Source organism: Staurois parvus, unplaced genomic scaffold, assembly GCF_062004578.1.
Source record: "Staurois parvus isolate SC_StPar_1 unplaced genomic scaffold, SC_StPar_1.0 ptg000388l, whole genome shotgun sequence".
Taxonomy (NCBI): Eukaryota; Metazoa; Chordata; class Amphibia; order Anura; family Ranidae; genus Staurois; species Staurois parvus.
This window is the reverse complement of record NW_028318184.1, coordinates 3,388,489-3,413,185: the sequence shown is the minus strand read 5'-3', so window position 1 is coordinate 3,413,185 and position 24,697 is coordinate 3,388,489. Positions and strand designations below refer to the sequence as shown.

General features: G+C 45.0%; 1 protein-coding gene across 1 annotated transcript in view; it reads right to left on the bottom strand.

Moving 5' to 3' along the window:
- The window catches only part of BLK (BLK proto-oncogene, Src family tyrosine kinase), a 96,764-nt gene that overhangs the window by 46,290 nt on the left and 25,777 nt on the right, over window positions 1–24,697 (bottom strand). Inside the window, exons 5-9 of the mRNA XM_089685912.1 lie at window positions 16,922–17,023; window positions 13,497–13,600; window positions 6,958–7,107; window positions 3,034–3,183; window positions 2,167–2,346 (exon numbers count right to left, since the gene is read on the bottom strand). Coding sequence (XP_089542038.1) covers window positions 2,167–2,346; window positions 3,034–3,183; window positions 6,958–7,107; window positions 13,497–13,600; window positions 16,922–17,023 — 686 coding nt within the window. The remainder of the gene's footprint in view (window positions 1–2,166; window positions 2,347–3,033; window positions 3,184–6,957; window positions 7,108–13,496; window positions 13,601–16,921; window positions 17,024–24,697) is intronic.

The window sequence follows — 24,697 nt, the reverse complement described above, 5'->3', positions numbered from 1 at the left end:
CACTGATATGCAAATTGTGGTTGTATTCATATGTATATTATGCCCCAATGAGGTTCCAGCCACCATCACCTCTGCATACTTGAAAGTCCTGTCTGCAACTGTGGTCACTGAGCCTACCATCAGCCTATGCTACAAAGGTAAGCAAAGTAATTACAGTTTGGAGTGCACACTATCTAGGGGGAGGGGGGGTGTACAGAGGTAAGGAAGGTGGGTGCAAAGATGAGCAGAGAAGGCATATGGAGTTAAAGTGGGGGGAAGGTTAGAGTGAAGAGGATAGTGGAGTTTTGGGGTGCAGAGGTTAACAGAGAAATTTAGGATGCAAAGGTGTACTGATGGGGTGGATAAAGATGTACGTCACATGTAGTGCAGCCCATTCATTTCAATGGGCTGCTCTATGTGCTAGAACTGCGGAAATAAAGTCCATTTTTCAAAATCACTTCGAGCCACAGCACCGTTAATTTTGGTGCATGTGGAAACGTGCACAGCAGCAGATGTATGAGGGTGTCATCAACAATTAATTACACTATTGTGTATCTGCTAAAGGGCAGCATATTTCTGTGGTGTCAGGAAAACAATTTTGCATGCATTTCCAACACGCATAAATGTGAACATAGGCTAAATGTCCCAATTACACTGGTGGTCAGTGTATACTGTATATTCTCATTACATTGGGGCTTGGTGTAGAATCCTTTCATTCACACTAGTGGTCAGTGTGAAAGTCCCTCTTATATTGGTGGTCAGTGTAAATCCCTCCTTACATTGGTGGTCACTCTATACTGTATATTCTCATTACATTGGGGCTTGGTGTAGAATCCTTTCATTCACACTAGTGGTCAGTGTGAAAGTCCCTCTTACATTGGTGGTCAGTGTAAATCCCTCCTTACATTGGTGGTCACTGTAGAAATTCCTCTTCATATTGGTAGTCAGAAAAAAAGCCTAATTTGCATTTGTGGTCAGTGTCGAATCCTCATTTACATTGGTGGTCCATGTAGAAGCCCCCTTAAATTGGTAGTCATGCATATTCCCTATTACATTGGTGGTCAGTGTAAATTTCTATTTACATTGTTTTTAAGTGCAGAATTGCCCATACACTGGTAGTTAGTGTAAATCCCCTCTTACATTGGTGGTTGATGTAGAAATGTCAACTCCCATCCCCATCCAGCACTGCCACTTATCCCATCCCCCACCAGCATAGTCACTCATCCAATCCACCCAGCACTGCCACTAATCCCATCCCCCCTACCACTTCCACTTATCCCATCAAACCCCCCCCCCATCCCCAGCACTGCCACTGATTCTAGGAGTCCTAGATATCCTAGGAATTTTCTGTCTATAAGTGGGTCCCCTCACCTTCGACTAGGAAGGTGTGCAGGCAGAGAGGAGATGATATGCTGTAACCTTCAGCAGCCAATCAGTGAGCTGTAATGATGTGCAGTAACCTCTAGCAACCAATGGGTGAGCAGTAATGATCTAGCAGCCGATCACTGAGCGGTAATAATGTGCAGTAACCTCTAGCAACCAATCAGTGAGTGGTAATAATGTGCAGTAACCTCTAGCAACCAATCAGTGAGCAGTAATGATGTGCAATAACCTCTAACAACCAATCAGTGAGCAGTAATGATGTGCAGTAATCTCTAGCAACCAATCAGCAAGGAGAAATCATTATTATTACAAATGAAGGTAGACATTACAGTTACTATACAATTTGGTACAAGAGGAAACAGAGGGCCCTGCTCGTTAAAGCTTACAATCAAGTTCTGTAACAACTAGCAACTAAGCAGTGAGCCGTAATGTGTGCTGAAACCTCTGCCAAACAGTCAGTGAGCTGTAATGATGTGCTGCAACCTCCGGCAACCAATTGCAATTGTTGCCAGATCTGCTAAATAAACTGATTTTGAGTCTAGCTGCTATGTATTGTAAGTCTTAGAGCAGGTGGAGAGCAAAATTATATGGGGGGGGGGCAAAAAATGTTTGCCCAGGGTTCAATCAATATTAAAGATGGCCCTGCTTGTCTGTATTGATTGGCCCAGAGCCTAACAGGTATCCTCTTGAACATAGATTTGTCAAGATACAAGGTGTGGTCAAGCAAGAGTTGAACATGAGAACAGACAATTTAACAAGAATCACTATGTCATGTTAATCCTTCATACTGCCCCTTTAACTCACCATTTGCCATGTACTCTGTTACAATGTATATGGGTTCCTTGGTTACCACAGCGAAAAGTTGTACCAGTTTATCATGTTGAAGGGTTTTCATCAAGTTAGCCTCCTCTAGAAAAGCCATGGGTGACATGCTGCCTTCTTTTAATGTCTTGATGGCCACTTTCATATCGGTATTATAATATCCTAATAGGTTAGAATAGAAAAACAGGGAATCAATGCAAAGCTCCAGAATGGAAGGGTATCATTAATTACTTAGAATTATGATGGGTCAATGTTTTGTATGGCAATACACAGGGGTGGACTGAGAACTCATGGGGTCCCCGGGCAATAGGGGATCATGGGGCCCCGTGTCCTTGCCCACACTCAAACCACACCCAAAACAACCTATGAAATGTACTAGGGGCATCTCATAGGGCCCCCTACTGACCCTGGGCCTTCGGGCAGTGCCCAAGTGCTTGAATGGTCAGTCCGCCCCTGGTAATACGGTACTGGATTCCTCAAGGGGATGTCGTTAATCTCCCAGATGCTCCCTGTATGGCCTGCTCTCTCTGTGACTGCTAGATTTCCCTCAACAAAAGAAAACATTTCATTGCGCATGGTGTGGTGTGAACAAATACTCTAAAGACCTGGAAAGAGGAGGTGTCCCCAGTCTATCCTGAGTGGTCAGTTGATGAGATGCTGGCAGCTATTCCACCGCAGTCCCATCACAAGACAATGCAAATTGCCTTTTCTCCTGTGTGGCTGGTTCAAACTACTGTATTGCGGTAGTGTGCAGATTGTGTGCACCGAAAAAACGTAAGGCAAGAATGGAACTAGAGGAAATTTTGGGACTGAATTTATTTCATTCATATGATATGACTTACAACTCACCCATCCATACTTCTCCAAACTGCCCAGCTCCAAGCCTCTTTACAAGCCTTAAAGAATCCCTTGGGATCTCCCAGACATCCACCTCCCATGTGTTTTTCACCAACGCTGGACAAGGATTTTCTAATTTCCGGCATAAACCATCAGCTCTTCCTATAAAATGACAAAAACAATACTAATGTAGACCTTTCATCAGATCATTTTTTTCATGTTAAGTACATGAAGGCAGGGCTGCTGTTAGAAACCACGGGGCCCCATACAGCCAGCCTGACAGGACCCCCCAAAAGAAAACAAAGTTTACTATGCTTCAGTTATGAATAAACACAGTGAGTGATCAGTACTGACCACTCATTGTGTTTGTTCAGGAAAGGAAGGGGATGGAGGGAAGCCGGCAGCACTGCGGGGGTGGGGGCACACAGGGGGCTTGGGCAACAGGGGGAAATGCATGGTGCACAGGGAGGGTGATGGGTGATGGGGCGGGGGGCAATTACTGGAAACAATCCCCTGTATGGCTCTCTCTGCAGAAGCTTAAAGCCAGTGGGAGGAAGAGGAAAAAAAGTCAGGGGATTGGTTCCAGTAAATACTCCCCACCATGCCGATCACCCTCCCTGCCTACATCCGATACACCCAGCTGCCTGGGCCCCCCTGCTGGCTTGGGCCCCATACAGGAGGACTGGTGTTACCCCCTTATCCACGGCCCTGCATGGAGGCTTAGTAAAATGTAAAGTAGATCCAACACAACAAACACTTTTCTCCTGCACTAGGAATGGACTCAGTAGACCCAATAGGAATGTTCTGGAATATTCTGGAATATGCACTGCTTGCTACTCTCTACAGACCGGGGTGGTCCAAATACACTGGATGCAAACGGAGAAACAAAAAAAGGGCGCACCGACCTAGTGCATTATCATTTAAAAATATATTTATTGAAGCCAACTGAGGAAGAGGTTGTGTCCTCGAAACGCATTAGAAGTTGGTCATCCAGGGTTCCATCGTATGGACTCAGATGTTGTTTGGATCATACATCTTGTTCAGTTTGACATGCCTGTGTTATTATGTCTATTGTGAGTATGATACTTACTTGTTCCTTCAATAAATACATTTTTAAATGATAATGCACAAGTTCGGTGCGCCTTTTTTTCGTTTCTCCATTTGCACAAAGTGTAAGGTAGCCCATACATGAGTCAGATTTTTTCATTTAACCAAAAAAAAAAAACTGATTTGATGTCCCCATCCACACACTCAATGTAGATGAGGGAATCCTCCCCAATGAGCTATTGTATTCTGACAGTGGGGAGACTTCCCTGCCGTAAGAATACACTGATCAGCATTGTAGGCAATAGCTGGCAGTGCTGATCAAGCAGCAAAACTCTGACAGGGTGGTTGTACAGAAGTAGATCAACTTCTGCACAACTACCTTGTCCATACGTGGATCAAACTAGCCCAATTTTGATCCATGCATGGCCGGCTTAAAGTGCTTCTAAAGAATTTTTTTTTTAATAATAAACATATTATTATCATTATTATTATACAGGATTTATATAGCACCAACAATTTGCTCAGCGCTTTACAATATAACATATTATACTTAAATTCTCTGTCAGTCCAGATCCTCTTCTTCTGTGGTCTACCGCCAGTGCTCCTGGCTCCTCCCTCCTTCTGGGTGCCACTCATGTGGGCTTGCTCCCGAGCCAAGCTGTGTGCGTCAATTGACACACACAGCACAGCTTGGCCCTGCCCCGTTCTCTCCTCACTGGCTGTGATTGACAGCAGCAGGTGCCAATGACTCTCACTGCTGCCTCTATTTCCAGTGAGGAGAGAGAGAGCACAGAGAGATCTGTTGCTCTCTGGCACAGTGCTGGATCAAGATCGGGCTCAGGTAAGTAAAAGGGGATCTGGGGGGAACCAAACAGAAGGCTTCTTTACCCTAATGCATAGAATGCATTAAGGTAGAAAAAAACTTCTACCTTTACAGCCACTGTAAGTGTAACTTTTCAGAGTATTTATTACTTCTCACAGGTAACACAGTACTCCACCTGACAATGCACTCCTATGCTTTCCTCTTCAAAAGGATGGAGCCATCTTTGTTCAGGCATCATCCATGGTCACCACCTACTTCCTGGACCGGGATGCCATCTCAGAGATGACTCAGTCATGTAAATCCTGGTGCCTGAGGAGTTTTTGTCTGTGTTCACAAATGTCTAACACAGATCAGACCCTGTTTAAACCTCATGACTTGCTGCAAAGTTATATTGGGGTTGATTTACGTAGCCTCCCTAGCGGTCTAATTATGTCAGCACTGCTGTGCTCAAAGCGGTAAATTTTTTTGCATGGAAATATGTAGTTTTTTTTATTGTAGGCCTGTAATTCTTAGGAATAACTCACTGAAATCTGTCCGAACAAGAGTCTAGTAAACATCCCGGGTATATTAAAATTTGAAACACGAAATCATAAATTATAATTTAATAAATAATCAAAAAATAATAATATAATAATAAATTTAATTCAATAATGCAATAAAACCAAAAACATTGAAATTTGAAATATAGCGCCAAGTTCGCACATCACTGAGCAAAGTCGCAGAATCGTTTTCAGTGTCTGATGACGAATTTCCCCACGAATCATTATCACTCAATTCTGCAAGTGGTTCTAATTTACTATCACTGTTCTCTAGCTGGTCTAAAATCGCTTTTGACATAAAGGGACGCTTTTTGAACGCCGTGGACATTTCTCAGTTTCCAGGCAGAATGAACGGTAAAAATGCAGGCAGGGCACAGGACAAAGCACTCAGGACAGAATGTATGTGAAATGGTTTGATACAGTAATGTTTTACTATGTGATTTTAGTGTATTTAGTGAATGTCACTTTTTAAAGTTTTTACATTTCCCGCCCGGTTACATCCCATACGTCCCAACATCGCAAGGAGCAGAACCCGGAAGACAAATGCCGACATCAGCCGGAGGACATTGCAGGGGACACTGCAGGAGGGACATCGCGGGGGAGCAGGACAAGGTAAGAGAAGAAGAGATCCCGGAGCAGCGCTGCAGGGTATTCCCTAAGTGTAGCTCGGGGTTACCCCTTGTGGGGCTGAAACTTTACCCCGAGCTACACTCAGGAATACCGCCAGGGAGGTTAAGGCAAATAGACTGTGAACGCTGCAAGTGCAGTTGCTCCAGAGCTTAGTAAATGAGATAAAGCTTCATATTACAAAGAATACCCAATCACATGCAAAAAAACCCCCAAAAAACAGCATTTTTGCTTGCACGTGATTGGATGATAGAAGTCAGTAGAATTTCCCCTCTTTTATCGAGCTCTGGATCAAATGCACTTGCAGTGCAATTACTCTTGAAAAGTCCACAGTCTATTTGCCTTTGGTAAATACACCCCAAAATATACAGCTACATGTACCTGGCTTCAAAATGATGTCCTCTTGTGATTGATTGACTTTACAGTTGACAGGCTCACTTATACTACAAATAATCCATTGATCATATTTTCACATTTTAAACCAGGGCTGCTAACAGTATTTTGTTCAATAGCTTGTGGCCAGTCTTTCATTTGCCCATCACAGTGATTATGGAGTGACAGAAAACTGTGACCCTCATAGATTGTAAGCTCCCAGGATCAGGGCCTCCTATCCCTCTTGTATTGAACTGTATGTTGCTGTATTGTCTCCCTTTATATTGTAAAGCGCTGAGCAAACTGTTGGCGCTATATAAATCCTGTATAATAATAATAATAAAAATAATAATAATAATAAAGCGCTGAGCAAACTCTTGGTGCTATATAAATCCTGTATAATAATAATAATAATAATATTAATAATAAAGCGCTGAGCAAACTGTTGGCGCTATATAAATCCTGTATAATAATAATAATTATAGGTAGTGTGACCAACATACAAGAAAAGAAATATTATATGCTCACCAGTATAATGTTTCACTAGATCTTGTAGTGAGGAAAATGTGAGAGTCGGGGAAATATAATATCCGCCATTATCCAGCATTCTGATCTTATAGTGTTTCACTGAATCTCCCCTGGTTGTGTCTTTGTCTCGCACAGACAGTGAATAAGTGCCTGAAAATTAAAATAATAATGAGAATTATAAAAAATTTGTAAAAATAATAATAAGAAACCTTATTTTTTTACACTCAATGTACATTAAGGGCTCATTTACATTTGCAATTGGGGGGGGGGTTTAAAAACATTTGGTTGAGCCACATTTTTACTACCCTCAGCTGCTACCCTTTAAGCTGCAAAGGCAGTGGCCGGGAGTGTACATGCGCCACAGCCACGATGCTTTGCAGCATTTCCCGCATAAAGGTAAATAATGTCCCAGTAGTTATATGTCCCTCCCACACCTTCTTATATACTTGCCTGTCTCGAATTCAGCGCTGTGCCCATCTGCAGCAGCACTCTCCTCCTTTTCTCTCCTCACAGGCACAGGGGCAAGAGCCATTGGCTTCTACTGCTGTCAGTCAAATCCTGTGGGGAGGGAATGGGGACGCACACATGGATGCACACAGCCCGGCTAAGAGTCCACATGTCTGTCCCCATAGCAAGCAGTTTGCTATGGTGGTAGACACAGAAGATGAGGAGCCGAGAGCACCAGCAGGGGACCCCAGAAGAGGAGGCTTGGGGCTGTTCTGTGCCATACCATTACTAGGTAGGTATAATATGTTTATTATTTTAGAGAAAAAATTCCAGACTTTACAACCGTTTTAAAGATAATAAAAATTGCTTTTAAAAGACATTAACATGCTTAATCTAAGGGCCCATTCCTCTGCAATGCATTAATGCACACATGTTAACACATGCTATGGTGCATGTGATAATGCTCATTATGGCACATAAATTGGACTGCCAATGCAAGTTTTATGAATGGACCACCAATGCGCACATGATGAATGGACTGCCAAGGCACACATTATGAATGGATTGCCATTGCATGCTTTATGAATGGACTGCCAAAGCACACATTATGAAGGGACCGTCAATGCACAAACTATGAATGGACTGCCAATGCGCACATTATAAATGCCAATGCATGCTTCAAGAATGGACTTTCAATGCACACGTTATGAATGGATTGCCAATGCATGCTTTAGGAATGGACCACCAATTCACACATTATGGATGGACTGCCAATGCACTCATTATGAATGGATTGCCATTGTATGCTTTATGAATGGACTGCCAATTCACACAATTTGAAGGGACTGTCAATGCACACCACCAATTCACACATTATGGATGGACTGCCAATGCACACATTATGGATGGACTGCCAATGCACACGTTATGAATGGATTGCCAATGCATGCTTTATGAATGGACCACCAATTCACACATTATGGATGGACTGCCAATGCACTCATTATGAATGGATTGCCATTGTATGCTTTATGAATGGACTGCCAATTCACACAATATGAAGGGACTGTCAATGCACACCACCAATTCACACATTATGGATGGACTGCCAATGCACACATTATGAATGGATTGCCATTGCATGCTTTATGAATGTACTGCCAATGCACACAATATGAAGGGATCGTCAATGCACAAATGCCAATGCACATTATGAATGGACTGTCAATGCACACATTATGAATGGATTGCCATTGCATGCTTTAAGAATGGAATGCCAATGCACGCATTATAAATGGACTGCCAAAGCACCAAAAAAAAAAAGTGCTTGACCCCTTTTAACAATGCAGTGCACCACAACACTTGGTATATGCATTGTGGTGGACTTTGGTGCTTTGTGCTTTGACGACTAGCACCACAAAGCAGTGTTTATAGATCAGGTGCTCTGCCATGCGTTTTGGAAACACTCAAGTGTAAATGAACCCTTAGTGTTTGGGTTTACATATACTATAACTGTAGATTCATTACTCCTCTGATAGGGAACCAGTAGCTTGCCAACTGTTGTAGAACTAGAAGTTCCAGCAAGACCTTATTCCATTAATTAGTGAATACTGGGATCTGTAGTTCATCTGGAGAGTCATGACTTACCTGTAGAGAGAGTATTGGACAGCCAACACTTGATGAAATTAGAAGACAACTGTCAGCATTTTGTTTTATAGGAATTCCATCTTTCATTGCAGTAATTAAATTTAAACAGCGGAGTGATTCAAGAATTACCACAACCTTTTGCAACAAATGGAATCATTAAGAGGATAAATTAGCGCATACCACTCCGTGGCGGCAGGTCTGCGGCTTTGCTTCATGGGATTGCTTTCATCTCTGAGAACTCGGCATGACGCAAGTGTCGTTCATATAAACCTCACTTCACCTCTTTATGAGCCTAAAACACTTTTAACTCTCTTCCAAGAACAGAGCGCTACAATCTGTGTCCATGATCAGCGTTTAGTGCACAGGGAAATATGCCGCACTTTCAAAGTCTTCGCATATGCCGTGTGGATGAAGAGCAGAGGACACATATGGAACCATATATTAGGCAGAACGTCTAAAATATTGGCCAGAGGTTGGAGGAGATGTGCGGGACATACCTTCCTCCAAATGAAAGCTAACCAAGATGTGAAGAGCTGTGGTTTCCTGTCTGTTCAGCCCCAAGAAGCAAAGTGTGACTTTCACATCCTACAGGTATGCTGTGATTGCACCAAAATGATATGTTTGTCTCTAAGATGTCACTGCCAAGTGAGCTTCTTTGTATTCAGTACAGTAAGGCAGGAGTTCACAGCTGGGGGGTATCCATATCTCTTGGTAGAACCAAATAATGGGAATGGATCTCTGAATAACTACAATACTCTGAAACAGGATTCTCTGCATTACGAAGGCTTTATTCACACCTGAGTAATTTTCAGCTTCAAGTTTGTAGCTCTAAACTGCTCAACAAGCTAAATCCCATTCATTTCAATGGCCCCTGTTCATATATGAGAGTTCTGTCACCTGAAGCAAAATGCCTGTCGCTCAAAGGAAGTACATGATCTTCTTTTTTGGCAGATTACAAGCGTTTTTGGCCCCATAGACTTGAAAACGTGTAATTTGAGCATTTTGTTGAGTGCTTTCTGCTCAAGCAGAAGCTCTCCACCCCTAATTCCCCCCCCCCCCCCAGTGCTTTCTATTGGGTAAACAAAAACACCTGAAGCTGTAAAATGCTTGTAATATGCTTCTAAACTGCTTTTAACACATTTCCGAAAACTCTCCAAAAATCTAATAAAATGCCTGAAAATCGCTCTGCTCAGGTGAGAATGGAGCCTTAATGTGAAATCAAAATCCACTTGCAGTGTAAGGTGATATCTGAATCAAAAAGAAAAGTAAATGGATATGACACCTTCTATGGCTAATGAAAGAATATATTTTTACTATATAAAGGCCATCATATTATCCAGTGCAAAACCCAAGGCTCTCCCTCCTCTCCCCTCCCCTCTCCAATCCAGCATTCAAGTTTCCCCCTTTCCCTCTAACCTACCCACCCACCTAATAGTACCCTCCTGAAACCCCCTTTCCATGTACCCTCCATCCCCCAAATTAGATGACAAGTCTGAACACCCTGCAGGGAGACTGATGGTAATGTGGAGTTCCACCCAAAATAGGAAGCTCCACTTTTCTGCCTCCTCCACCCCTCCACTGCTATTTGGCACTTTTTTGTGGGGGAGAAGCAGATACCTGGTTTTGACAGGTACCCACTCCCACTTCTGGCTCAGTTTACCACAGCGAACTGAGCCGGAAGTTCGGCCCCCCTCTTTTCCCCTGCACTTGACCATTCATTCGGACATTCAGGCTTGACCTACTGCTTATACAGTACTGAGCACCAGATACAGTGGCACGTGGACTGTAGCTCTAGTGCAGGGGCATCCAAATTTTCTAAACAAAGGGCCGGTTTACTGTCCTTTCAGACATTAGGGCGGCCAGACTAAAGCCAGTGAGAGTAGAAAATGTCCTGGCATCCAGTGGGAGTAAACAATGCCCTATTTTTGGTGTCAGTGGCGGAATAGTGCCCCATAATTGGTGTCAATGGAAGGAATTCTGCCCCATTATTGGTGTCAATGGACAGAATTCTGCCCCATCGTTATGTCAATGGAAGGAATTCTGCCCCATCTTTGGTGTCTATGGAAGGAATTGTGCCCCACCTTTGGTGTCAATGGAAGAAATGATACCCCATCATTGGTGTCAATAGAAGGAATTGTGCCCCATGAGTATTAATGCAAGGAATTGTGCCCCATCATTGTATCAATGGAAGGAATTGTGCCCCATCATTGATGTCAATGGAAGGAATTGTGCCCCATCGTTGTGTCAATGGAAGGAATTGTGCCACATTGTTGGTGCCAATGGAAGGAATTGTGCCCCTTCATTGGTGTCAATGGAAGGAATTGGGCCCCATCGTTGTGTCAATGGAAGGAATTGTGCTCCATTATTGGTCTCAATGGAAGGAATTCTGCTCCATCATTGTATCAATGGAAGGAATTGTGCCCCATCATTGATGTCAATGGAAGGAATTGTGCCCCATCATTGGTGTCAATGGAAGGAATTGTGCCCCATCATTGGTGTCAATGGAAGGAATTGTGCCCCATCGTTGTGTCAATGGAAGGAATTGTGCCGCATTGTTGGTGCCATTGGAAGGAATTGTGCCCCTTCATCAGTGTCAATGGAAGGAATTGGGCCCCATTGTTGTGTCAATGGAAGGAATTGTGCTCCATTATTGGTCTCAATGGAAGGAATTATGCCCCATCATTGGTGTCAATAGAAAGAACTGTGCCCCATTGGTATCAAAGAAAGGAATTGTGCCCCATCATTGTATCAATGGATGGAATTGTGTCCTGTCATTGGTGTCAATGGAAGGAATTGTGCCCTTTTGATGGTTTCAGTGGGAGGAATAATACTCCATTGTTGGTGTCAACAACAGGAATTATTTTGCATTTTTGGTGTCAGTGGATGAAACAGTACCCCGAGGGCCGGATAAAGGCAAGCAAAGGGCCACAGTTTGGGGACCACTGCTCAAGTAGATTATACATCCAGGACTCACCACAGATTTCCAACCTAGCCAAATGCATGGATCACATCCTCATTGGACTGCATACATATATATTGGTCATATCTCTATAAGAAGCATTATCTTCCTCATCTAGGCTATATCAGCAGGCTATATGGATATACAGAGACATTAAGATCAGTCTCCCTGCAGGGTTTTGCAGGCTTGTCATCTATCTCCGGGGGGGAGGGGTACATGGGAAGCTGGTTTTGGGAGGGTACTATGTGGTGGGTGAGTTGCAGGGGAAAGAGGAAACTTGAATGCTGGATTGGGGAAAGGAGGGGGCAGGAGAGCCTTGGTTTTTGCGCTGGAAAATATGATGTTTTATATACATTAAAATACATTTTTGTATTAGCCATAGTTTATATAGGCAGTTCCCCGGTATTACCAGCATGTTGCCTTTGAGATGACATGTGAGGAACATTGACAGACCTAGACCTAACTGGATCTCCATTCTTTGTTTCGATTGCACAAAAGCAACAGCAAAAATCTCATTAGATGTAGCCAGATTGTGTTTTAGGGATTTGCTACCTTATCATAAATAAATAAGAGAAAATCCTTATGATTTTCTTTCTAGCCATCCATATGTAAATTAAAGCCAAGCTAATTACATATTTTGAAGTCATTTGGGTACCCAATAGGACTATTGCAGAGATGATTATGATAAAATGGATATACTCAAGAAAGTCTGACAGAGGTAGTATGGGGGCATACTGGGCAATAAAGCAGCCATGTTCAACCGGGGTTCCCTGGAACCATAGGGTTCGTCTAGAGGTTTCTAGGGGTTCTTTGAGCTGTAGCTGATTGACCATTCTGTTGCTGTCTGCATAGTTCCAGGGTACTTGGCAAAACCAGCAGTATGGCACAATTATCTTGTTATCTGTCTGTAAGGATGACATTCTGACCACTACTGTATAGGTTGCATTCTTTCTACTGACCACCAATGTAAGGGGTATTTGCCCTATCGACCCCCGTTGAATTGTTTTCACTAAAGTTTCCCTGAGACCTGAAAATTATTTTAGTGGTTCATCTAGGATACAAATGTTGAGAAGGGCTGATGTAATTGGTCTATATTTATAACAAGACTAAGAACCCCTGCTATATGGTATACAAACTTTAGATTTTGTACAGTAACTGTGGACTGTGGATTATTTACTGTAAAAGTAATTGCAATGGTCTGTCTTGCGGGAGTTTTTTTTTCTGTAAGAGAAGTAAAACTGTTGACTCATTTACTGGTCACTTTAGTGAGAATTTTAATTATTTCCTGTAAGGACAGCCTAGGGTAGTGCTGAATTTTGTTTATAAAAGTAGATAGACTTTGCATTGTTTTCTGTAAAAACAGGCACACTTTGGATTCTTTGTTGTAACAGCAGACAGACTTTGGATTCATTACTCAAGGGTAGACATGCTTAATCTGAGACATGTGAAATCCTCTGCAGACATAATTTTTGGTAACATACTGTACCTGGGTGTGTTTCACTCTCCCGGATAAGGTAGGTTCCAGGAATGTTTTCCGGCGCTAACAGTTGCCGTTCTGCATCTTTTCGAGTAATGTTATTAAAATAGAATCTGCAGACAGAAATATATATTTAATCTGAAGGTATACAATAAACATTCCCCACCTTGATAGAGCTGTCAGTTGATTATTGTTCAGGAAGTATGAGAAAACCAGAGCACCACACTGATGGATTTGAAGTCCAAAATGATTTATTTCATGATAGAAATCCAAGGTAACAAGTATATGGGCAGAAGAACCCTTAAAATAACTTTCTGGTCTCAGGAAACCCCTGCTAAAAATTACTATGTCTACAATTCATGATAAATTAGTGTGATGGTCAGTGGGAAGAACCCTCCTTAAACTTGAGGTCATAGAGAAGAATTACCCCCCTACAGATAGATAAATGATGTCAGTGGGAACTGAGAGGCAGAAATTGCTCGTTGTTCAAGGAAGCCCTAGCAACATCTGAAGTAACCCTAGGATTCTTTGGAACCCTGGTTGAAAAACCCTGCCCTAATGGATCATTGACACAATTAAATAGACACATAATTACACAGCTATACTAAGGCTCCCTATATATGTTACAATCTGACCTGAAGTCTCTGTACAATCACCCTTAGAACCAAATCTATGTAATATGAGGACTTACTTAAAACTAGGGTTGCACCGATACTGGTATCAGTGCCTATATCAAGCATTTGCATGAGTATAGGTACCGATACTAAGCATTTGCATGAGTATTGGTACTCATGCAAGTGCTCCGATACCTGAAATCGATACCTCCAGGCTCTGTTCTTTCAGCTGTCAGTGGGATTCCCTGTTGACAGCTGAAATGTAAATAGAAAAGCCAGCAATTGCAGGTTGTTAAGGAGTGGTGCCACTGTGTCCTTAACAACTGATGACTCATTCAGCTGTCAGCAGGGTTCCCCTGCTGACAGCTGAAGTGTTAACAAGATGCTGCAATTGGAACTGTAAAAAAAAAAGCCTGACAATGTTTATCAACAACATTGCTCACCTAAAACAAAAAAGGTAAAAAAGATACATTGTTTCATTTTGTATCTTTCTGTTTATTCATCTACAGCTCAAAGGGATGAACTTCCATCTGCACATGAAGTCAGTTAAAAGCAACCTGTCAAGTAAAAAAAAAGTTTTTTTTTAATTATATGTTCCTCTGTTTAACCCCTTTAACCTTTAATTTCTCTAATCAGCCCTAATTAACTCCTTATTCTCCTTTTAATTAATTATTTTCCTGATGATTTTTTTGTTTATTTCTATTTTATAAACTATTAATATTTAAAACTTTTTTTGTTTTGTTTGTCAATATGTTTACACCTTTAACATATCTTCACATGTTTCACATTGAAAAAAGTGCAAAATTAAAAAAAAAACAAAAACATTTGATTCCTTTGTAAATAACTTGTCAATGCTTTGTACCAGAATCACAATCTTAGTGTCATTTTAAACATTACAAATTACAGAATAAAATGCATACTATTTTGTACAGTCACACTATTTTTAAGCTAACACTGCTAAAAAAAAGTGTGTTTATTTATTTTAGTTTTGTTACATTTAATTGTCTAAGAATTGTAAAAAAAATATTATTGTTGCAAGACAATATTCACAAAAGTCTTGTTTGTTGTTAAAAAATATATATGCATTATGTTGTTATCTTAAGTAATGACAAAGTTACCGCTGAATAAGCAGGTCCATAGCAGAAATGTAAAAATTGCTCTGGTTTATAAAGAGGTGAACAGGTGTGATGTGCGAAGTGTGGTGCTACCTCATCCTTAACAACCAATCACTCATTCAGCTTTCAGCATGATTCCCCTGCTGACAGTGGTAGTGTACACAAAACAGTTCCTGGCAGGTATCAGTAATTGGAATCGACGAGTACAAAAACAAAAGTATCAGTACTCATTATTGAAAATAAAATGGTATTGGTATATCCCCACCTAAACCTATCCAATTAGTCTGTATCCATTCAAGCAGGTCCATGCACTACATACTGGTTGGTAGCTCTAGAGGAGATTGTACAATCAAAACAAGTGTTGTAACAAGTATGGTGAGCGTATGATAGAGTGTCACTGAATTGTGAGACGAGGTGCGGAAACAATGCAGAGGAACATTAAGGAGGCCTGCAGGTAAATCAACTCAATGTACGTAATACACTATTTTGCCAAAAGTATTGGGACACCCCCTCCAAATCATTGGATTCAGGTGTTCCAATCACCTTTACGGCCACAGGTATATAAAATCAAGCACCCTGGCATGCAGACTGCTTCTACAAACATTTGTGAAAGAATGGGTCATTCTCAGGAGCTCATTGAATTAAAGAGTGGTAACATGATAGGTTGGCACCTGTGCAATAAGTCCATCCATGACATTTCCTTGCTACAAAATATTCCACAGTCAACTGTTAGTGGTATTAAAACAAATTGGAAGAAACTGGGAACCACAGCAACTCAGCCACGAAGTAGTAGGCCATTAAAATTACAGAGAAGGGTTTCCATGGCCGAGCAGCTGCATCCAAGCCTTACATCACCAAGTGCAATGCAAAGTGTCAGATGCAAAGGTGTAAAGCACGCCACTACTGGACTCTAGAGCAGTGGAAACGTGTTCTCTGGAGTGACCAATCACGCTTCACTATCTGGCAATCCGATGAATGTGTCTGGGTTTGGCGGTTGTGAGGAGAACGGTACTTGTCTGACTGTATTGTGTCAAGTGTAAAGCTTGGTGGAAGGGAGATTATGATGTGAGGTTGTTTTTCAGGGGTTAGGCTTGGCCCCTTAGTTCCAGTAAAGGGAACGCTTAAGGCGTCAGCATACCAAGACATTTTGGACAATTTCATGCTCCCAACTGTGTGGGAAGAGTTTGGGGATGGCCCCTTCCTGTTCCAACATGACTGCGCACCAGTGCACAAAGCAAGGTCCATAAAGACTTGGATGAGTGAGTTTGGGTTGGAGAAACTTGACTGGCCTGCACAGAGTCCTGACCTCAACCCCATAGAACACTTTTGGGATGAATTAGAGTGGAGACTGTGAGCCAGGTCTCGCCCGATATCAATGCCTGACCTCTTAAATACGCTTCTGGAAGAATGGTCAATGATTCCCATAGACACGTTCCTAAACCTTGTGGACAGCCTTCCCAGAAGAGTTGAAGCTGTTATAGCTGCAAAGAGTCGGCCAACTCAATATTGAACCTTATGGACTAAGAATGTGATGCCAATAATGTTCATATGCGTGTAAAAGCAGGCGCCCTAATCCTTTTGGCAATATAGTGTATTTCAGTTGTCAGAGGAGTGCTCCCTTAGCAGTTTATTGTTCAATGAATCACAATAAATGCAAAACAGTGTTTTTAATTTGCAAAAAAAAATTATTTGGTAACCCACTCACAATTCTGATTCCAATCCAGCAACCAGTGTGACATAATTATTGGGGATATAGCCTTCCTGGCCACTAAGCTCAGACTTTGCATACCACCACTCTCCATCGGTGCTGAAAAAAAGAAGGGAGCATTGATGATGAAATGAACAATGCCAAAAAAGTGGGAGGTAATGGACGAGAAAAGTGATAAAAGATTATTGAAGAGGAGGGAAAAGACAGATATGAAGGAAGGAAGGATAAAAAAATAGAAAATAATGTTATGTACTGGAAAGAGAAGAGAAGTTGGGATTAAAGAAGAGAACAGGAAATGCAGGAAAGGGGAAAAAGGGAAGGAAGAGGAAAGACTGGGGTGGAAGAGATAAAGGTGTCGGTAAATGACAGCTGTTCAGTTCTCCGACATTCTCAGAGGAGAGAGTTCTCCCCTGAATGCCTTTTTATGAAGCGGTGTAGATTGCTTCTCCGAATGAAGGGAGAAGTGATCTACATTGTACTACTTTGGGGAAGTGATCAGTATTTTTTTTTTTTTACACAATTTGCTTATAGCAAAGAATTACTTTGCTATAAGCAAGCATTTACCTGAATGACATCGATTCATTCAGGGTTTTTTTTTTTTTGTGCTTAGCTGTGATTTGGCCACAGCTAATCACGACATGTGCTTGTAATTAGCTGTGACCATTCACAGCTAGACAGTAGTATACAATGGATGGCATGAATGAAGCCATCCATTGTATACAACTGTCATGTGACCTGCTGTGATTGGTCACAGCAGGTCACATGGTACTGGCAACAGGGCCGATACTCAGATCTGTCATCGGCTGTGTCCGAGGTACACGGCCGGTGACAGATCACGCCGGTGTATTGGTTAATGGCACCACAGCTTGCCTGCAAAAGGGATGCAAGTTTTTTGAGTGCTGCAGGAACGTGTGAGATTTTGTGCACATTCTTGCATCACACAAAATTGAACCTAGCCATATGCTGGTCATACAAATAACATTTTCTTGTGCAATTTCCTTTAGATATACCTTCAAGTATGTAGGGCAAGGGCCTGCCTGATTGCATTCAAATGAAAAACTGTTTAGGTATGACTAGAGATGAGCGAATCGAACATGACGAAGTGGAATTCGTTCCGAAGATTTGGAAAAATTTGATTCGCGACGAATCCGAAGATTAGCAAACTTCGGATGCACGAATCGAATTTTCCCAAAAATGGCGGCGACATGTGTGGCGACAGGAGAAAATGGACAGAGAAGATGGGGCGGGGATCTCTGGGAAGGCGCGCAGACAAGGCGCGCTGACCCATAATGCATTTATGAGTCATGAATCATGACATGTGATCGCATTAGCCAATCAGCAGCCAGCCAGCACTGTGTAATGGTGGAGCTATAAATCGCGGCCATCTTAGAATTCTCCATTAGCCTCCGGTCATTCAAGAGAGACAGACCTGTCTGTATTAAGGGACAGAGTTAGGGCCACAGAGACTTTAGGGCCACAGAATTGTTACTCAGGGACACAGAATCGTTACTCAGGGCCACAGAATTGTTACTCAGGGACACAGAATCGTTACTCAGGGACACAGAATCGTTACTCAGGGACACAGAATCGTTACTCAGGGACACAGAATCGTTACTCAGGGACACAGAATCGTTACTCAGGGCCACAGCTATCAAAGAATCGAAAATTTAAAGTGACATACACCCTTTTTTTTTTTGGTGGCTGTCGTGCACAGTTGGTGCTGCAGTTTGCCGATTGTGCAAAATAAACTGACTTTCTGCTTCACAACCACTATTGTACGTTCAAAGAGTTAAATCCATTTACACGCCGGCTGGCGGTAATATTTTTTGGGTGATTAGTGCATTCCAGTGACAGAAACGTACAGTTTCCAGCCAACGGCAAGCTGCAATTGACCGATTGTGTACAACAAACTGACTTTCTGCTTCACAACCACCATTGTACGTACAAAGAGTTAGATCCATTTACACGCCGGGTGGCGGTAATATTTTTTGGGTGATTAGTGCATTCCAGTGACATAAACGTACAGTTTCCAGCCAACGGCAAGCTGCAATTGACCGATTGTGCTAAATAAACTGACTTTCTGCTTCACAACCACTATTGTACGTTCAAAGAGTTAAATCCATTTACACGCCGGCTGGCGGTAATATTTTTTGGGTGATTAGTGCATTCCAGTGACAGAAACGTACAGTTTCCAGCCAACGGCAAGCTGCAATTGACCGATTGTGTACAATAAACTGACTTTCTGCTTCACAACCACCATTGTACGTTCAAAGAGTTAGATCCATTTACACGCCGGGTGGCGGTAATATTTTTTGGGTGATTAGTGCATTCCAGTGACATAAACGTACAGTTTCCAGCCAACGGCAAGCTGCAATTGACCGATTGTGCTAAATAAACTGACTTTCTGCTTCACAACCACTATTGTACGTTCAAAGAGTTAGATCCATTTACACGCCGGGTGGCGGTAATATTTTTTGGGTGATTAGTGCATTCCAGTGACATAAACGTACAGTTTCCAGCCAACGGCAAGCTGCAATTGACCGATTGTGCTAAATAAACTGACTTTCTGCTTCACAACCACTATTGTACGTTCAAAGAGTTAAATCCGGTTTTATTTTTGGGGTGCTTATTGAATTAAAGAGTATGTCAGACAACACGCAGAGGAGTGGCAGAGGAGGCAATGTTTCAGGAGCGAGCAGACGTGGCAGCAGAGGAAGGGGTCGAGGCAGCACTAGTCGCAGCCAGAGGCCAGTGCTCCCGGTGTCATCCAGCGGTCGTGTCTCCACCGACAACCCTGCCGTCATCGATTGGTTGACTCGGTCGTCTTCCTCTTCCCAGGTCACCTCTGACACCTACAGCCAACGGTCGGTGGGTACGTCAGACACAACCGTTAGTTGGCATGGCCCGGGAGCAAGCCCACTGAAATCACGTGTCCTCGACCTGCCCCTGTCCTTTGGTGTTCCCTCACCAAGCGAAGTATCGCATGCTGTGGGCTCAGCCCCACTGTACAGTGAGGAAGAGCTAACAGAGGGCGGTCAGGAACGGGGGGAGACATCCGCCTCTTCAGCAGCCAGGCGAAGAAGTAGTGGCGAGGAGAGTGGCTCGGTAGCCGGTCTAGAGACAGGTCTGTCTCCTGACCCACACGCAGCCGAGGGGGCTAGTAGTGACGCGGAGACCCTAATTGATGATGATGAGGCTGATCGCACTTGGCAGCCTCGTCGTCATCAGGCTATTGCTTCCGCATCATCAGGAGAAGAGGGTGCCAGCTTGCCAGCGAGCAAAACAGTCGGTGGGTTGCCCAGGAGGCAGCAGGGTCGCAGCAGTGTCAGTGGAGCCAAATGGCCACGGAGTAGAGCACCAGCTCCACTGCAGCCTACCACCACGGCCAGTAGTGGTGCCGGTGTGCACGGAGGAAGTAGCAGTCAGCCAGTGAGGAGTAGCGGGGGCAAAGTTTCCTACTCGGCGGTGTGGCAATTTTTCGTCACGCCGCCCGAGGAAGTAAACGTAGCCGTATGTCGACTATGTGGCCAGAAAGTCAAGCGTGGCCAGGGGGCAAATGTTGGGACTACAGCGTTGCGTCAGCATATGCAGCGTCGCCATTCGGTGGCCTGGGAAAACCGTGATAAAGATACGGCGGTTCTGCCTGCCCCAGCCCCCGCTCCATCACCCGCTCCGTTACTTGCTCCGTCACCCGCAATTGCCCTCTATCAGCCAGTCAAGGCTCCAACACCTCTGCTGAGGGGAGTTGTCGCTCGTTGGCATCTTCCGCTCGTTCAGATGCTCCTTCTCCTGCTACTCCTCTTCACGGATTCCGTCAGCAGTCTTTCTTGGAATCCGTTTCCAAGAGACAACAGTTTGCGAGCACGCACCCGACGGTGCAGAAGCTGAACGTCCTCCTGTCCAAGTTGCTGGTGCTGCAGTCCCTCCCTTTCCAAGTGGTGGACTCAGCACCTTTCTGAGAAATGATGGCTTGTGCCGAGCCGCGGTGGAGAGTGCCAAGCCGGTATTTCTTCGCCAAAAAGGCAGTGCCAGCCCTGCATTCACATGTAGAAGAGATGGTGGGCCAGTCTTTGAGCATGTCGGTCTCTGCCAAAGTGCACGGCAGCGCCGACGTGTGGAGCTGTAACTACGGTCAGGGACAGTACATGTCATTTACGGCCCACTGGGTGAACGTGGTGCCGGCACAGCCGCACCAGCAACTTGGACAGGTCACGCCGCTTTTGCCTCCACGTTTGCACGTCCTTGGTCCAGGAAAGATGTCCGCCTCTACCACCTCTTCTTCCGCCGTGTCCTCAGCCGCCACCCCCGTGCCAAGTCCCATTACCCGACCGGCATATCACATGTGCAGGGCGCAACGGTGTCACGCTGTGCTGCACCTGGTATGCCTTGGCGAACGTAGTCACACAGGGGAGGAACTTCTGAGTGTAATGAACAGAGAAATCGACAGATGGCTGTCTCCGCGCAAACTGAAAATCGGAACCATGTTGACCGACAACGGAAAGAACATGGTGTCTGCTCTGCTTCAAGGAAGGTTGTGCCATGCGCCATGCATGGCTCACGTGTTCAATCTGGTTGTCAAGCGGTTCCTAAAATCCACCATCCCACTGCAAGACATCCTTAAAATGTCACGTAAACTTTGCATGCATTTCAGCCAATCCTACACCGCAAAGCACACCCTCCTTGAGCTGCAGCGGCAGAACGGAATTCCACAGCATCGCCTGATCTGCGACGTTGCAGCAAGGTGGAATTCAACCCTACATATGTTAGACCGCCTTTACGAACAGCGAAAGGCCATCACCGATTTCCTGATGTTACAAGCGGATAAAGGTACTCCCCTGTGTAACTTAGATGTCAGCCATTGGCAGCTCATGCGTGACACCTGCCGCTTGCTCAGGCCCTTTGAGGAGGCCACGCTATTCGTGAGTCGGCAGGACTATGGGATGAACGACGTCATTCCTCTGTTGCACGTCCTGGAACAAATGCTGTTAACAATGGCTGGTCAGGGTGCGGTAGACGTGGCGCACAGATCTCAACGCCACATGACCCCTGTGGGGGCAGGACAGGAAGAAGAGGAGGAGGTAGAGGAGGACATTGGTGCTCAGGAATTATTGAGTGAAATGGGTGGTTTTTCCACTCAGCGGACAGGAGTGGAGGAGCAGGAGCATCTGGTAGAGGAGGAGGAGGAGACAGAGGACCCAGACGCACCGTGGCAGTATGCTGTGGAGATGGAGGCAGGGAGTCCCTCGCATTCCTTGGCACAAATGGCCCATAGCATGCTTGGTTGCTTGCGTAGCGACAGCCGAATAATAACCATCAGACAGAGGGATGACTTTTGGCTGTCCACCTTGTTGGACCCTCGCTACCGTTCAAAAATGGTGGCCTTTTTCACACCTGCTGAGAGGGAGGCCAAAATAAAGTACTATAAAAACCACCTATGTAGTCATGCAGTATATAGCCCTATCGGCCACTTTCTGGCATCCAGTTGCTGTAGCCTCCATCACCACACTGTGCCACGGGCCCCTGTACCGCCTTCTCATACTGCTGCCAGATCCATCCTCTGCCATGTGCGTCTTTGTCGTCTGCTCACGCTGCTGGGTTCCAGTTTTAAACCTAGGCCTGTGTATGGCTTCCGAATACTGCTGCCTCCACCGCCACCCTGCGCCATGTGCCTCTGTCGTCTGCTCACGCTGCTGACGGCTTCCGCTTTTTAACCTAGGCCTGTGTATGGCTTCCGAATACTGCTGCCTCCACCGCCACCCTGTGCCATGTGTCTCTGTCGTCTGCTCACGCTGCTGACGGCTTCCGCTTTTTAAACTAGTCCTGTGTATGTCTTCCGAATACTGCTGCCTCCACCGCCACCCTGCGCCATGTGCCAGTTTCAGGTCTCCTTACACTGTTGGTGGGTTCCATTTTGTGATAGGGTGCTGTATGGCCTTCCATTGCTGCTGCCTCCACTGCCACCCTGCACCATGTGCCTCTGTCGTCTGCTCACGCTGCTGACGGCTTCCGCTTTTTAACCGAGGCCTGTGTTTGGCTTCCGAATACTGCTGCATCCACCGCCACCCTGCGCCATGTGTCTCTGTCGTCTGCTCACGCTGCTGACGGCTTCCGCTTTTTAACCTAGGCCTGTGTATGGCTTCCGAATACTGCTGCCTCCACCGCCACCCTGTGCCATGTGCCTCTGTCGTCTGCTCACGCTGCTGACGGCTTCCGCTTTTTAAACTAGTCCTGTGTATGTCTTCCGAATACTGCTGCCTCCACCGCCACCCTGCGCCATGTGCCAGTTTCAGGTCTCCTTACACTGTTGGTGGGTTCCATTTTGTGATAGGGTGCTGTATGGCCTTCCATTGCTGCTGCCTCCACCGCCACCCTGCGCCATGTGCCTCTGTCGTCTGCTCACGCTGCTGACGGATTCCGCTTTTTAACCGAGGCCTGTGTTTGGCTTCCGAATACTGCTGCCTCCACCGCCACCCTGCGCCATGTGTCTCTGTCGTCTGCTCACGCTGCTGACGGCTTCCGCTTTTTAACCTAGGCCTGTGTATGGCTTCCGAATACTGCTGCCTCCACCGCCACCCTGCGCCATGTGCCTCTGTCGTCTGCTCACGCTGCTGACGGCTTCCGCTTTTTAAACTAGTCCTGTGTATGTCTTCCGAATACTGCTGCCTCCACCGCCACCCTGCGCCATGTGCCAGTTTCAGGTCTCCTTACACTGTTGGTGGGTTCCATTTTGTGATAGGGTGCTGTATGGCCTTCCATTGCTGCTGCCTCCACCGCCACCCTGCGCCATGTGCCTCTGTCGTCTGCTCACACTGCTGACGGATTCCGCTTTTTAACCGAGGCCTGTGTTTGGCTTCCGAATACTGCTGCCTCCACCGCCACCCTGCGCCATGTGTCTCTGTCGTCTGCTCACGCTGCTGACGGCTTCCGCTTTTTAACCTAGGCCTGTGTATGGCTTCCGAATACTGCTGCCTCCACCGCCACCCTGCGCCATGTGTCTCTGTCGTCTGCTCACGCTGCTGACGGCTTCCGCTTTTTAACCTAGGCCTGTGTATGGCCTTCAATTGAAGCTGCTTCTGCTCCGCCACTCTGCCATTGGACTCTTGATAGTCGTCTCCCCACGCTGCTGCTGGGGGGACTTTTTAACATAGGCCTCTGTATGGCCTTCAATTTTAGCTGCTTACGCTCCGCCACTCTGCCATGGGCCCCTGTACCGCCTCCTCATGCTGCTGCCAGGCCCGTAATCTGCCATGGGCCCTAGTACCGACTCCTCATGCTGCTGCCAGGTCCAGAGTGTGTCATGGGTCCCTGTACGGCCTCCCATTGCTGCTGTCTCCATCGCCACACTCTGCCATGTGCCACTGTCAGGTCTCCTCACACTGCTGGTGGGTTCCATTTTGTCATAGGGTGCTGTATGGCCTCCCATTGCTGCTGCCTCCACCGCCACACTGTGGCTCCACACTCTGGTTTTGGCCCCGTGACTGCCCAAATGAGTGAAGTGTGCGGTGATTCTAAGATCGACGGCACTCATCTGCATGTCATACTGACTGACAGTATTATTTCTCTTCCCCAGCAGACTCCAAGGGCATTTAAATTAAAGGTACGGTGTTCTGCACTAATATAAAGGCTCTCTGAAGCCTAGAAACACCCTTTTTATAAGTTAAATTCGCAGCGAATATATTCGGCACGAAGCGAATTTAATCGGCGAATTCGGCCAATCAGCCGAACCGAATTTTTGAATAATTCGCTCATCTCTAGGTATGACCTCATATTACA